At 43.3% G+C, this 16,418-nt stretch overlaps 1 protein-coding gene across 1 annotated transcript in view; it reads right to left on the minus strand.

The window, feature by feature from the left end:
* ANKDD1B (ankyrin repeat and death domain containing 1B) overlaps nucleotides 1–16,418 on the minus strand; it is a 718,121-nt gene that overhangs the window by 335,469 nt on the left and 366,234 nt on the right. The window contains exon 10 of the mRNA XM_085632291.1: nucleotides 10,151–10,249. Coding sequence (XP_085488417.1) covers nucleotides 10,151–10,249 — 99 coding nt within the window. The remainder of the gene's footprint in view (nucleotides 1–10,150; nucleotides 10,250–16,418) is intronic.

The following is a 16,418-nucleotide window of genomic DNA, read 5'->3' on the forward strand; positions in this document are numbered from 1 at the left end:
TGGGAGTTTTTTGCTCTTTCTTATTTCCAGGATTTCTGGCACCAGTGCTGTAATTAATAGCACCGTGTTTTTTTTTCCCTACCTGAGGCTATTTACCTCAGTGATCAGAGGCTAACTACCCCTGTGATACAAACAGACTCTTTAGACAACGACTTCACCAACATTAGACACGTAACATTCTTGATTGACACACCCTCTCTATTCAGTAACACTACAACTACATCTCACAAGGCACCGAGATGGCAGATAACATGGGATTGACCTTTGCAGAAGACGAAGTGAAAAGGATTTTGGCTGCTATTAACCCCTTCGAAGGGTTAAGCAATACCGACCCAGGTCCCAACAATGCTGATTGGGATGAATCAGCGAATCTTAGGAGAAACCAGATCAGAACTGCTCTACATGGGTTATTGATGACCGAATACTTACGGGCAAATGCAGCCCCCCAGGGCTTGATAGTCCGTAACGAACCCTATATTTTTCAACAAGATAAGACTTTCAAACGTGACTGGTCATTGATTTCATGGCATTGCACTCGGGACTGGCTAGTCCTGATCATAAAAACAGCCACCAGACTAACACAAGAGTTGAAGGTGAGATTCTTAACCTAGAAGTCCGCTTGAAGGCCTATATATCTCCGAGTGTCCTCAAAAAACGCCTGGAGGAACTCAACCAGGAAATAACCGATTTTGAAATTACATTAAAACAAAGCAAGTACAATAAACTTAAGAAGGACACAGCACGGTTCAGTCATGAACGAGTGTACCCTTACACACGAGACGATTATGTTCCAAAAAAATCAAGATCAGAACTATGATGGAGACTCCTCTGACACTGGCTCAGATAACTCTAATTCTAGCAGTGGTAGTGGCAAACGGTATAATAGAGGGAGGGACAATTACAATCAGCGCCCTTTTTACCAAAGGGGTGGTAGATGGAATGGCTACCAAGGACCCCCCACGTATCCCCCATATGCTTATGGTCCACCTATGATGGGGGGACCATTTCCACAGTGGATACCTCCTCCACCGGAATTTGATTACAATTATACCCCACAACCTTTTTTAGGGGCACGCCAGGGACCACGAAGGGCCCGGAACAGAGGGGGGTACAACGTCCATTGGTCCGCACCAGAGACCGAGACCCCTCGAGTTTCAACCAGGAGCATGACCAACAACATGCCCCCCCAACTGTCAACGAGTCGGAAGTAAACCTAGTGGTCAATCCCACAGACTTGGCCCTTACACCGACACAAAGCAGGGTCCTTGAGAGAGGACTGGGCTTTGTACCCACCAATCGGTTTGACAAATTTAAGATCCTCACTGAGGTCACCGAGTTCATTCGCAAATTGAAGTTGAAAGTGTTTTTTAATGACCTACCCACCGCTGAGATGATGAGAAAGGACACAGGTCTCCGCAATAAATCCACTTTTGTACCCCCCAACTCCACACTACTGGTGGAAATCCTTGCTTTCGAAAAAGCCGTGATGGGAGAAATACAGGGTATCTCGACAGTGAACAATAACATCTTTCAGAATACATCAAGGGAGGAAAAGGAGGCTATACATGAATTATCCATGAACCAGGACATTACTATCAAACCCGCGGACAAGGGGGGAGCCATTGTGTTACAAACTACAGTGAACTATGACATTGAATGTAGGAAACTGCTAGACGATCGCAGAAATTATGGCATCCTACAGGTAGATCCTACTGAGTCGATTAGGATCAGAATCGTCACGATGGTGGAGGAAGCATTAGCAAATGATTGGATCTCTAAGAAGGAGGCTGAATTCCTGGTCAATACCAATCCCAGGATTCCTTACTTCTATACTATACCTAAAATTCATAAGAACCTGGCCTCCCCCCCTGGTAGACCCATTGTCTCTGGCGTGAACTCCATCTTAGAACCACTTTCCAGGTTCGCGGACGCGTTCCTTCGACCCCTGGTTCAAGGTACCAGCACCTATCTGCGAGATACCAAGAATGTCCTGCAAGTACTGCAGGATATTGATTTTGACCCTACTAAGAATTTGCTCATGGGTCTTGATGTGGAGAGCTTGTATACTAGCCTCCCTCATGACGAGACACTGCTCATTATAGAGGAGGTACTGTTCTCTGCTCCATGGGAATATCAGACACCACGCAATCTAGTGATGGAGTGTGTATCATTGGCACTCACTCGAAACTTCTTCATGTATGATGATGATATATATGAACAACGACACGGTACCAGCATGGGGAGTACCTTCGCTCCTAGTTTAGCAGGTCTCTACGTACACCATCTGGAAACGAACAGGATCCTGCACACGACGAACCCTTTCCTCCCACACATCAAAGTCTGGAAAAGGTATATAGACGATGTCCTGGTCATATGGGAAGGTGACACAGACTCAACTGAGGCATTTATGCTGTGACTGAACCAACAGAACGCATTTCTGAAATTCACACATACTGTATTGGTTCACAACTTGGTATTCCTGGACCTCAATATCTACCCGGAACAGGGGAGACTAAAAACCACCACACATTTCAAGGCAACAGCGAAGAACTGTTTACTCCTGTTCGACAGTTTCCACCCACGTCACCTAAGGGTAAACTTACCATATGGTCAATTTCTCCGTCTTCGGAGAAACTGTACGGAAGTAAAGGAGTTCAAAAAACAAGCATCCGAACTACGTCTAAAACTGATCAAACGGAACTACCCTGAGAATGTCATTGATAAAGCCCTCAAGAGAGCAAGGAATAACAACAGAGAAGCCCTCTTGGAAGATAAAGTGGTCACCCAGGCCGATGAGAGACCTATCTGTGTTACCACTTATAACACACACTCCAATAAAATCACGAAGATAGTGAATAAACATTTGCGTCTTCTCAACAGTTGTGGCTTGAACATCACTAAACCAATGTTCGCACACAAGAGGGGTCGGAACCTCAAAGACATGCTTGTTCACACTAGACCTAAGAACACATCCCGGCCCAGAATTGAAGGTCTGCTACCTCCAGTACAGGGTCATCACCCCTGTGGCAATTGCAGCACATGTCACCTCACGAAAAGAAGCAAGCATATTAAATTCCGTAATGGCGATGAGTGGGACCAGAGAAGCTTCACTAACTGCAATAGCAAAAATGTAGTCTATTTAATCACCTGCCCATGTGGTCTTGAATATGTGGGGATGACCACCAGACCGATCAAGATACGTGTTGGCGAACATCGTAGCAATGTCAGATGTGGGAGGAGCACTACCAAAATGTCCAGCCACTATATCTCCAGTGGACATGGCATTGATGATCTACAGTGGACAGTGGTTGAACAATTGGGCAGCGAACATGGCCTCCTTGAAAAAGAACAACGTTGGGTGTTTCGTTTGGGGACCCACATTCATGGATTAAATGATGATATACCATGGAACCAGTTCCAGGTTTGAATATTCTGACTACAGACTGATCTGATATCAGCATTGAGTTTTTGAGCTCAGTATATGTTTTCCTTGCCCATACCATTATGAGGTGGGCCAATACCTCTATCTGCCCCCCCAGTGTTTTCTAACCATCATGCATATCTAGCACCCTATCGGGTTCAGCTAGTCCTTCCTCTCCCTCACTATTGTGAGGTCGGTCTGCCCCCTCTGTTGTTTTCTAACCTTCATGCATATCTAGCACCTTACCAGGTTATCCCTGCTTACATTGGCTGAGAGCCCCCCACTTCAGCGGCCCCTTCTCCTTTCCGGTGAGGTTTGTCCAAGCCATTATCTGCCTCCTTGTTTTTTGAGCCATTTTACTTCATGCTCACTACCGTTATCCTTACTGCATGATCACCAATATATCGGGTCCTGGGTGAACAAACTCTCCCGAGCTGACTTAATTTACCTGTAGCCTCACTAATATCTATTAGGCACTTATTTTAATATACTTTTTAGTTGACGCTCCAGTATTTGCATTTTCCGTATTTCACTCTCTTTTATTATTATGTGCAGGCATACGGATTAGACACCTATACCCTCCGTTTTTCACTATCTTTTATCATTATGTGCAGGCATACGGATTAGACACCTATGCTCTTGGGGACCTTCACCATTCACTCTGAGTTCTGCAAGTCTATTGCTGTGACCCGACCGGTCTACTTCCGGTTCCGGGTCTCCTCACGCAGAGCCTACGGGTCTCCTCGCATAGGTCGAATCCCCGTTTTTTGGCGCGCTAACCAGTATTGATGCAGGTATTTAACCCCGCTCCCTCCAGCTCAGTTCCATCGACGGAGCCGACCGGGGTGGTTTACCTGGCAGGACATTGATCCATGGAGGCGTATGTACGGCACAGCCAGCTGGTATAGGTAGTGTCATTCCCTGGCAGTGACATTTGTATGATCAAGGGGCTATATTTTTCTCTCCCGTTCCTTCCATAATATAGGTAGCCTATTTGGCACTTCCACCACTCGGTCGATAAGCTCATGAGGTTATTTATCTCTTTACAGCAAGTATGTTACGTTTTTGATATGTTCTACTGGCATGGAAAACCCCTTGATTTTTGCGGAATCTCAGGAACATAGTTCCATTCTGAATAGAGCATGTGTTTTATGTTTTATGTATGTTATGTCTGATGTTGTGTGTCTATTCGTCACACAGTGCCTTCACCACAGATCACGTGATAACGTTATGGATAGCGTTAAGAGACAATTATTTATCACTTCCTTTTCAGATCACTGTTCTCACACGATGGATTGAACATCTTCCCACGTGATTAATGTCTTTTTACCTCCCCTTTATGTTTTGTTCCTTTTAGGTAATAGGATTATGTAAGACCGATTGAGGCATTACTACTTTGTGGAGGTTATTTACTTCCTTTTGTCATTGATTCATTCACTATTCTTCATTTTCACACATCACAGTGAGTTGCAGGAAGGGATCCTTAAGGTCCTGACGAAGAAGCATGGAAAGCTTCGAAACATGTCGACACCATTAGGAGGCATAGCTCATTGAGGCATACACCCTCCTCCCCCTCACTTTTTACCAATACCAGCTCAAACGGCAGAATAAAATTTCCTTAGACCAGAGAGCCAGGTATTTTTTAATTCACTTTTCCATCCACTCCTGACCCTTCCTCTAACACCCTTGCATCACACATAGCTGTCTCAGTAATATCAGTGCTCCCACGCAAACGTAGGTCGTAGCACGCCCCGTCCCGTAGAGGGGCGGGAAGACCCCTATGATGAAGCATGACACTAAGGGCCCTTTTGGTGTGTGAGGGGTATTTAAACAACTGATGTGTATTCTCCACGACTGTGGGATACATTCTGTGTAAGCGGGAGGTTCCTAACATACTATACCTGTGGGTGGATCCCTATGTTTATGTACGCTTGACTGGGAGGAAGTATCCACCTCCACCACTCGCTGAGTGGTACCTCTCTACTCCCCTCTTTGTTCCTTTTCCCACCATCCTGCCATCCAGCCCCCGTAGTGGATACCCCTAAGTCGCCCTTCTCAAAGAATTACCCGCTTCCATGATATTGTGCGGGCTATGCGTATGCCTGAAATTAATCATCATTGTGGCATAAAGCCCATCCTTTTTCAAGGCCAATGTATATTTACATTTTATCTCTTAGCTTGTGCTGAGGTTTACTTGTGAATTGCAAGATAGCACTGCACATGATGAAGATTTCTTTCTGTTTTCTGGGCATGGGGCCTCCATTGGGGATAGGTCTCAAAGTGGACTTTCTGCTCACAGCCTTCAAAATAATGCATGTTTAGTCTGCATTATATCTAGATTGGTATACATTCTGTAGTCCATATTCTCATTTCTCTAAAAAGATCATTCATGGTTATCTTCCTTAATACTTTAACTTTTTGATGCTGCTGTATGTGCATTATCAGCTCTGTTATAACTAACATCCTTGGTGTGGCATTCCCGCAAACGTTTTAGCTTAACCCCATGATTTTTGCTGAACTCGTTTTTTGGGCATTAGAACTTGGTGCAGTTTACCCCACAAACCAGTGCTCAAATGCTTGTGCTCTCTCCTTTCTAAACTTGACTACACCAAATTGGCACATTTAATTTACTCGATACTCACTAACAAATGGTACTACCTGTTCCCAGGGCCTGTAAATTAAATGCTACTAGTGGGCAGCAGCACTCATTGTGTCACCCACTAGATTAGCACAGTAAAACATGTCTCAGGCCTGGCACTGCAGCCTGTGTGTGCAGCTGTAAACTGTGTTTTCAACTTGGCAAAATAAACCTTTTGTGAGGCCTAAACATTTAATTTTTAATACTTATAAGTCATCACAAAGCTAGGCCATAAAGTTTCATAGGGCAGGGTGCATTGTATTTAAAAGTGCACTTGGGTTTTACATGTCCTCGTTTTTCACTGTTGTAAACCTATCTCTCCCATCGATTAACATTGGGTTGCCTTATTACCTTTAATGAGTGCTAACTGCAGATTGAGAGCAGATAGAGATATGATGGTTACACTCAAATGAATTGTAACTTGAACTCCTCTTTAATGGCGAAGTCGGATTTTAAGTTATAATTATGAAAATGCCACTTTTAAAAAGTTAGCATTTTATTATCTCAACCAACTGTGCCTCCCTGCCAGTGTCTTCGGTCACATGACTGTGAATGGCTCTGCTGTTGGGGTTCGTGTTTTGCTTCCAGGCAGTGAGACAAAGTGGGTATTTGTGGACAGGATGAGCCATCCTGACACGATGGCTTGGGAGGGCGCTATACCCAGCTTAACTTTCACTTCAAAGAGGCTTTGCACTGACTAACCTGAAGCCAGGCATGTCCTCCCTATTGTCACCCTAAACAGTTTGGGGCTTGGACTGGGGTAAGGGGAATAACTGACCAGTACCAGTTTTTGGAATAGGTCACAGAATTCCCCCACACAAAGGCTGACACCAGGTATAACATGTGGATCCCCAAATCCATTCATCAGAATGCTCCTGGACCTGTAGAACATTCAGGGCTGTCATGCTTCCAGAAAGACTACCTTGCTGTCTGAAGGAGGAAGTCTGAACTTGCTTGTCTTGATTCCAGGCTACCCAGAGTGACTCCAAGGATCAGCTGGCTGACCTCCTGTCTGAGCTACAGGGACACAACAAGATTCTAGAGGACACCCTGCAACTGTCCAGCTGACCAGCACCAACTCGACCTACCTGAGCATTTGCTGGAGTGAGTGCTTATCCCCAAGAAGTGCCCTCTAGGCCCTAGACCTTTGGTTGGCATCAGGAAGATCATCCTGAAGAAAATGGTGAAAATCATGATGCTTGGGTTTATGACCGCAAAAGTGTCCATTCATGCCAAAGACCTGCTGACTGTGACAACAGCACATGTAAAGCTCCAATGAGGCCTGCTCTTTGCATTAACAGCACCCGTCCTTGATGACCGTCAACATGAAACATGCACTTCGTGCTACAGCAATGACAGCCCAAGGTGACCACCATGGAGAAGCTGCAGCGGCAACCATCCGCAATGCTCCACTTGCTCATCCTGCCAAAAGTCTCCTCCTCGCGGCATCCTTCAATGCAAACAGAACTCTTCATGCTGAGACTTGAGAAGGTAACTTTTCAGTGAGACTAACCTGGGCAGTGTACTCAGCTTGCACTCCATCGCAGTTGGCCTGAACTTTTCTGTGGTGCAGCAAAATCTGATGGTGCTATTTCCTCTAAAAACTTTTAAATTAAATATCTCCATGTCTACTGATTATTTTGGCATCATTTTATTTATTATAATGAAAATGTACTCTATTTATCCAAATTGGATTTGGGGTTTTTCTTGTGTTGTGTTTTCACATTATTACAGTTTGTGTGCTGCATTAATACTTTACACTTTGCCTCCAAGTCAAGATTGGCTGCTTTGTGCCAAGCAACCAGAGGGTTAAGCACAGGTCAGTTTAATAACTTTTGTGGTTCACCATGACAAGGATTGTGGTTGTTGCTTGAGAGGGGTTTCCACCCCTCTCAATCAACTACCCAATGTCTTACAGGCCCCACATTCTCTTACCCAAAGTAACTACCTTAAACCTCAGTAATAGCTCCACTGACTGGTGGATAAGAAATTGGTAAAATTTTAGTAGGAAGAAATTAGCAGCCCACGACTTGGCACTTAATGTAATTAAGATATTTTAGGCCATATGTAGCCACTTACTCGTACCTCACAGAGCAAAGAATATTTGGATTCATGGCAATATGGTGACTGCCCACTGTCATTTATACTACCTCTCTAGTTCCCTGAAAATGAAAACTTCATTCTTCTGCATCGCCTTGGCAACAGAATGCACCATTTCAAAGGGGATAGGAAGATGGCAAGTAACTGTCTTACACCTTAATTTGCATTTAGGTTCACCTTACTTTCATTCTCTCGCTGCCTTCATGCTCCACGAGATGTCTCGTCACTAATTACATATGTAAACAATCTGACAGTCTCTTAGGGCGTCATGGGGATTTATGCACATACATTAATGCAGCCTTGTGGATCCAGAGAATGCGTAATACTTGCATACACAAAAAAATGATCACCAAATAGTTTTGTCAATTTGTGAATATATTTTGCATGCTAAACATTAAATAGAAATTTCTACAGATACCCCAGCGGTTAAACCTTGTTTCATACTCAATGTAAGCCTATGGTTTTTATATGTCTGCATATTTCTTTAAAGGAGCCATCTACTGCAATAGTTCTTCATCTGCTGTCCAGGAAAGGAGCCATCTAGTGCAATGGTTCTTAACCTGTGGCCAGGGGTCTGTGAGGCCTACTCAAGGCATCCATGAATGCTTAGAAAATTATATAATATTAACAGATTATTAAAGTGTATATAAATGAAAAAGCAACATTTTAAATTGAAAGTATAAAATGTTCTGTGGATTAAAGGAATTTGAAATTTGAGGCTAAAAATAAAGGGGCACATGTACGATGATTTCATTCTGCGACTTGCAAATTGCGATTGTTAGCAACTCACAATTTGCGAGTTGTACATTAAAATGCACTAATATGTCTCAGAAACATTAGTGATTCCCAATGGGGTCGCAATAGGGTCACAAATGACCTACTTCATCAATATTCATGAGGCCGGTCGCAATTTGCGACCCATTGGGAATGGGCAATGGCACAGGGATGGTGGCCTGCTGGGGACAGCAAATGCTCATGTCTCTGTTGCTTTTAAATAAAGCACTCTTTTTTTTTTTAATGGGGTCCGTTTTCCTTAAAGGAAAATGGGATGCGTTTCTGTTTCATTTTTGAAACACAATTTCGCTGACAGTCACAAAGGGGAAGGGGTCCCCTGGGTACCCAAACATTTGCGACTGGCTTACCACCTACTTGAAGTAGGCAGTAAAATGTAATTGTTTCGCCACCGCATTCCAGTCGTAAAATAATCCTACATGGCCTTGTGACTCGCTATTAGGAAAGGAAGGCCTTGGCACATCCCTTCCTAATAGCGACTCGCAAACCCTCTTTTGTGAGTCATTAATAGGTTACCGACTCGCAAAATAGGGTTGGTATATTGCATAAGCTATTTTAGCCATCGCAAACGGGTCGAATCTCAGTTTGCAACCACTAAAAATGGGCGTACATGTGCCCCAAAGTTAGTAATCTCGGATTGATCCATGGGAGCACTGCAAGTGCATCAAACAGTATATAGGATTGACGATGAGTGGCTGAAACTGAATTAAGAAAAGCTCAAACCTTCCCATTAAAATTCAGATTTTTTTATTTTTGTGAATTAAATAAAACATTTAATCATTTATGTGTTTTTTTAATGAATGCTTGTTTCTCTATTTTGTGTGTATTGGTTTGCATTTAAAATCATAGAAAATGTTTATGCCGGGAGCCTGGCTTCCAGTAATGACTCAATAGGGGTCCACAGAAGTCAAGAGGTTTAGAAACACAGATCTAGTGTAAAGAAAAAACACAATTCTCTTAGCCTACTACTACATCGGCAACAACCACAAACCATAAGTGTTCTGGAATGTTGCTTTGTTTGATGTCGTCAGCCTGGGTTTTGAGATCTATTGTGACTTCATTTACCCGATGGCCCCCAGTTCAAATTCATGAACATTCTGTAGATGCAACTTTACATTCCTTAGTTTACATTTTGAGTTGCATATAATGCAGACAACCTTGCTTGATAAAATGAATGCATGCCCCCCAGCAGTACTCACCTCTGGTTTCGGGGTAATATCAACACCTTTCCTTATAAGGAATGTAACCACAGATAAGTGTCCATTTTCTGCTGCGGCATGCAAAGGGCTGCTGCCATCCTAATAATGAAAAACACATCAGAAACATGAGGGAAAACAGCATTCCAAACAGCATACACCCCAGTCGGTCAGCAATATGCAGGCACAAGTGGAAAGCACGAGAACAGTGGACACAGCAATACCTACAAGTAAGGGCAGTGGACTCTGGTGTCTCGGTCAGTCACTCCTGATGTTTGTGCTTTAAGCTGCTTCTCGTTTTATGATGTGCAATGGAGTTTAAGTAGCAAATACAGCAATATGAAGGTGTGTCAAACTCAAAGTGTTATTAATAATCAATGACTCCGTGTATATGGTACTCAGGCGCGTAACATTGGGCCCTGCCTCCCGTGCAGTGAAGGGGAGAGGTGGTCCAAGCCCCACCTGCCATCTTCGCCCATAGAATCTGTCTGCGTGTGAAGGGTTCCCATGCAACCGATGTGCAGCGGGTTCCCTCAGGCTTCGTTCTGCCGCTGGCGGTGCTGTCAGCGGGGTACTGCTGTTCAGGTCTATGAACTGCGCAATCCAATATCCCTCCTTGAGGGTATGGGGAGGAGGAGCAATATGGCAGCGGTTGTCTGAATATGTGCAGTCGTGGAGCATATACCCCCCAACCGGTAGTGGGGACAAAGTGACTTTCCACAGGAAATAAAGTTCACTCCCAGGACCTCCAACAGACCTCAGTGTCACCGGCTTGAGGTCAGCCAGCATTACTGGTTGGCAAAGTAAGTAATTCCACTCAGTTCGCACACTCGCCAGAGTAAGAGCATGCGAGTGAAAACTATCGAAGAGCAATTCTAAGAGTTGGGCTGCTTAGCATGGGCTTTGCATACTGCAGTCGTTGGTAGAATTCAACACACTATAAATCCACACTACCCTCCGGGATGATTTGTGAGAAGGACTAATACACATAACATAACATAGCATATTTATTTATTGCATTTATGGAGCGTGATTGTCACCAAACTAGTATCCTGGCGCTAAGGTTACATATAGGTACTATACTGCCAATAATGTGCACAGGCACAGGTACTGTAGCGGGTCTACCTACTTAGGAAATAGCTTTCAAGGCCTTGCTAAATTGCAACATTTCTGTGGAGGACCCAAGTAGGGGTGGTAACTCATTCCACAGCTGGGCCGCTTTGACTGTGAAGGCCTGACCTCCTTGTCTTGACTTTTATGCATACCAAGCTGCATATTTACAAAGAAGTGACGGAGCGCAGCGCTAGCCTTCTTCACTTAACGCCGCGCTCCACCACTTCTGAAACGCGAGGCTACACCGTATTTACATCAATACGGTGCAGCCCTGCGTTTCCCCCTATGCTGGTGCTAATTTCAGCTGCCTAGTACCAACGCAGGCATCCTTGCACCATAGTGCAAGGGTGCCTGCGTTGTGGGGAATGATTGTTTATGCGCAGGAAGGGGCACTTTCCTGCACATAAGCAATCTTAAATGGCAATTTGCAACTTCTATGTGGGCTGCTTTGCGCAGCACACATAGAAGTTGCAACTCGTCATTTTTAAAATGATTGTTTATGTCCCGCAAGGCAAAAAGAACTATTGATGGACAGAATGCAGAACAATGTCATACATTCACCCCAGTACAGAGATCTGGGCTTAAATCCATCGTTTTTTTGCTCACCATGCCATTCCAGTTTGGACCCAGCCATATGCAAATAAGTCTTGACCCTGTGCCTCAATTGTGTGTCTTATGTGCAGGAAGGGACACATTCCTGTAAATAAACAATCATGCATTGCGGTTTGCTGTTTTTATGTGTGCTGCACAATGCTGCACACATAAAAACAGCAAAAACAAGGAGAAATAAAACATTTCTCCTCATTGCACCCTGTAAGACCAGGTTTTCCCTGGTCTTAATTTTGGGGTTGCCCCATATTTAAGCCACGCTTGTAAGTATGGTCAGCGTCAAAATCAATTGCTCACCCTTTTCACGCTAAGAATAGCGTGAAAGGGTGCCTTATTAACAAGGCAGCGTTAAGCCACAATAAGTGGCTTAACGCTGCTTTTTTAAATAAAGTGAATCCCATATCGTTAAAACGTTAAAAAAAGTGACGTTCTGGTGGCGCTAGGGGCTTGTAAATATGCCCCCAAGTTGGCAGAGGTAGAACGAACATGTCTCCCAGGAGTATATCCTTTTAGTCTGTGTTGGAAACACACAGGGCCTTTTCCCTGCAATGCCTTGAACACAATGCACATGGTAATGAAGATGATCATAGCATAACACAAGTTTCATTTAATGAGGCCAGGTTCTGTACGATGCACTGCATTGTCTGCCTCTATCAGGGTATAAAATACAAACAATTTACTGGCATTTTTCAAGTGACTGTCATCCAGGAAAATCAGCTGCTGGCATATGCATTGCTTTCGTAGAAACACTGAAGAAAGATAAATGTACAAGAAATGTTGCTTCACCAAGCGACAGTCAGCACTGGAAATATACAACAAAGTTGCTTTTGTTTCCTATAATAAACACAAATGGAAAACATTTTCAAAATTAAAATAAAATATATGTGCAACTGAAACCCAAAAATGAAATCTGCTGACCAAGCAACACCTGACCAACCCAACATGCCGTCTACAGTAGACAAACACTTACCTGGTTAATGAATATGCTATACTGTGTTCCCCAAACAGAACAACCTGAGCATCAAAAGTAATTGAAGGAATGGCTCTGGGGTGTAAAAAGAATGCATTGTGCCATTGCCTAGCATTGTGCATAGCGGCTGTATGGTCCTTCATTTATCATCAATGCAAGTACTGAAGTTTGAGTTCCCCTGCCGGGGTTTGTGCCTGTCGCTTTGAAGGCAAACACACAGGGCCTAATTCACAACGGTAAACTTACACTTTTGTGTAAGTTTACTACTTTTGGGTATTCACAAAGGTAAACTTAGACGAGGAAGTCTAACTTTACTACTTTTCGCTATTCACAAAGGTAGGTTACTACTAGTAAATTTAGACTTTTGGTCTAAGGTTATCTTCGTGAATACCGAAAAGTAGTAAAGAAGGACTTTTGGTCTAAGTTTATGTTTGTGAATACCGAAAAGTAGTAAACTTACACAAAAGTGAATAAGGCCACTGTCTTGAGCAGCAAGCACTTAAGCAATAGAGCTGTTTTGAAGTGAGTTTCTAAGTCAATAGCAATTTCATATGAATTAATTAAGTATGCAGGTTACCTGTACATGTCAGAAACGTATTTCAGCCATTATGTGTTGTAAGTTACAGTGATTTGCAAATAGTGCTCAGTGATTTTAAATCTGGCTAGTAGTTTACAATTTGAAATGTTATACTGTGGTCTGTCATGTAGTATGATCCAGAGGAGCCTTTCAGTAAATGGGCATCAGGGCTTTCATTCCTTTCCACAGTTCTAATTTATGTGTGGGGCCAAGGGATGTGAAGAACTAGTTATATTTAAAAAATGGCTCTCTTTTATTTACCAACTGGGGTGAAAGTGCCCTTTTGTCCTTGCATGTATTAAAAGATAGAAAACATACGTTTTCTAAAATGTGTTTTGAACAATACTGACAATGTCAGAACGAGAGACTCTATCATATAGGGAAGAATGTATTGAAAAAACTGATTTGGTGTCCCACCACAAGTTTTTGGGAAACAGATACTGTTGGACTTGTCCCATTTTGCAGGGTCATCCCAGAACATTTTGCCTTCCTCCTGTATTTTTTCTGACCTGTTGGTGGTGGTTTTAGGACTCTGGGCACTTTATCACTGCTGTTCAGTGTTAAAGTGCATGTGCTCTCTATGGTAAACTTGGTAGGATTGGTCTACACCTGTTTGGCGTATTTAATTTATCTATCAGTCCCTTGTAAAGTGGTATCTCATATACCCAGGGACAGTAAATGAAATGCTACTGGTGGGCTTGCAGCGCTGCTTGCGCTACCCACTAAAGTAGCCTTTCAAACATGTCACAGGCCTCTGCCATTGCAGGGCCTGCGCACGCAGTTTACTGCCGCTGTGACATGTCACATAAAGTGGTTGCCATGTCTGTAACTCCCCTTTCCTCCATATCAGTCACCCCTAAGGTAGGTCCTAGCTAGGGTGCTGTTTAGGTAAAAGGTAGGACATTTGCTTTATCTTTGTGGCATGTCCTGGTAGTAACAAACATCCTATTTGGTTTTTCACTGCTGTGAGGCTGCCCTCTCATAGTAATGCATTGGGGAATTCCCTGATATGTGCTTCAGTTTAATTCCTGACATGAGAAGGGTAGCGTGATCAAGTTTGGAATAGTGGTGATAAATGCTGCGTACTGGTGTTCACAGATTTATTATCACTATTTTAGAAATGCCACTTTTAGAAGTAGGCATTTCTGGGTGCTATGTGTCTTTGTGCCTGCCTGTTGTGTATTGACTGCCTGGCCTTGGAGGGACAGGGGCTAGGGAGGTGCAGTGGCTCCAGAGGGTCTGGGTGAATCAGCGCTAGGCTGAATAGGCCTGATCTGCATTTGGAGTAGTGGGAAGAGTAGCACTTGAACCTGAATAGGGCTGTGCCTGCCTTCCACAATGCTGGTTCTGCCCCCCTGTTGTGTGTCTGGGGCCAGGGCCTACACTAACAATGGGGAGTGTTGTGTACTTGAAAAGTGCCCCCCAGAACTGGTTTGGACTGGGTCCAGGGCCCTGTACCAGGGCAGAACAAAGACCTTGGGCGATTTAAATATTGGGGCTGTGACCCCAGTCTGCTGAGCTGTGCTTACTTGGGAACTGCTGGGCCCCAGGAGGAACCGCCATCTGGGGCTCTCTACTCGTGGGAGTATAGCTGCTGCCTGAAATCCCATTTCTAACAGATACAATACTAGTAAATAATACATTACAAGACAAATTTTATAAATTAGAGAAGTTAGAAAATAAACGAATCAGAACACAGTTCCATGGCCATATGTTAACTAAATATTTGCAGGGTAATATCATTCCAGTGGATCTGAAAGTACGAAATGAGTCACTAATTTTCATTGATGATCCCAAATTTATAGAAAAATTCAGCTTTGTAGCTAATAACTGCTCACAACATTGGATGGTGTTGGGTGTGGGCACTGCCTTGGAATATGTGAAGAAATTGCCTAAAGAAATTGCAGATCTCAAAAAGAAGATACTAGATAATGAGGCTTTGACAAATGGCAAAAGGAATTAGAAAAACTGGAGAAAACAGTACAGTAATTCAAAATTAACACTCAAGTCAAGAAGTTGGACAAATTAGCCAGGATTTAAAAAGCTGCGACAAACTAATCACATACCCTTACTTATGGGGTGAGTATTAACAGAAAGACAATCATTGTAGGCATATAAATAGGAAAGTTCTCACAAAAGAGATCTGTCACTTTTTCAGAATCATACGTATCGAGTGGTTCTGAAACAGACAACAAGCAGCCTAGTGGCAACTCTGCAGCATATACACCTTCTCCTGACTACGTAGATTCCTATCAAGCTTCATGTCCTTTTTTAGAGGTAGACAGATAGAGATCACAGGGGTGGGGGAGGGGTAAGGGCCTGGGAATAGACAGAGGCAGAGGCATGGGACAGGGACCAGAAAGATTTCTCACCCGGATAACCATGGGGAGAGACAGACCAGACGCCAATATTACAGATGGAAGATGCAAACTTCATCATTCATTTATCAAAGTACACCTTGAAAATAATGGAATGTGACATTTTATGTAAGGGTCTTTCCTTTGTCCCCACAAACATCCTCAATGATTTCAAAATTGAACCTCATAATTTTTTCAGGAAAATCATGTTAAGGCATTAGTACAATAAACACCCATATAAGGGCGAAAGAGATGTGACTGGATTAAGATTTCCATATACATTCACCCCGCCAGCTCATCTGGTATCACATAAAATATTGACATTGAGTAGGTTGTACTGAGGGATGTAACACAACTGTTAAATATTAAGCAGTACGTGAAATTAAAACCACTACAGTGGAAATACAGGCACTGGAAAACACTTAAGAAAGGATTATAAGACTAAGATTTCACAAAGATTGAACATCCAGGAAAACTGAGGACTGATCCCCCACCTGAGGTGAGCAGGATGATCAGATCAGTGACAGACAGAACCTCTCCGCAAATACGTAGACTTCTTCATAAAACCATTTGTTTACACAAACAGAGCTTACATAAGGGACACTATGGATATAATCCAACAATTGGAAGATTACCCATTCAATA

The sequence above is a fragment of the Triturus cristatus genome, chromosome 2_1 (genome assembly GCF_964204655.1).
Source record: "Triturus cristatus chromosome 2_1, aTriCri1.1, whole genome shotgun sequence".
In the NCBI taxonomy this organism is placed as follows: domain Eukaryota; kingdom Metazoa; phylum Chordata; class Amphibia; order Caudata; family Salamandridae; genus Triturus; species Triturus cristatus.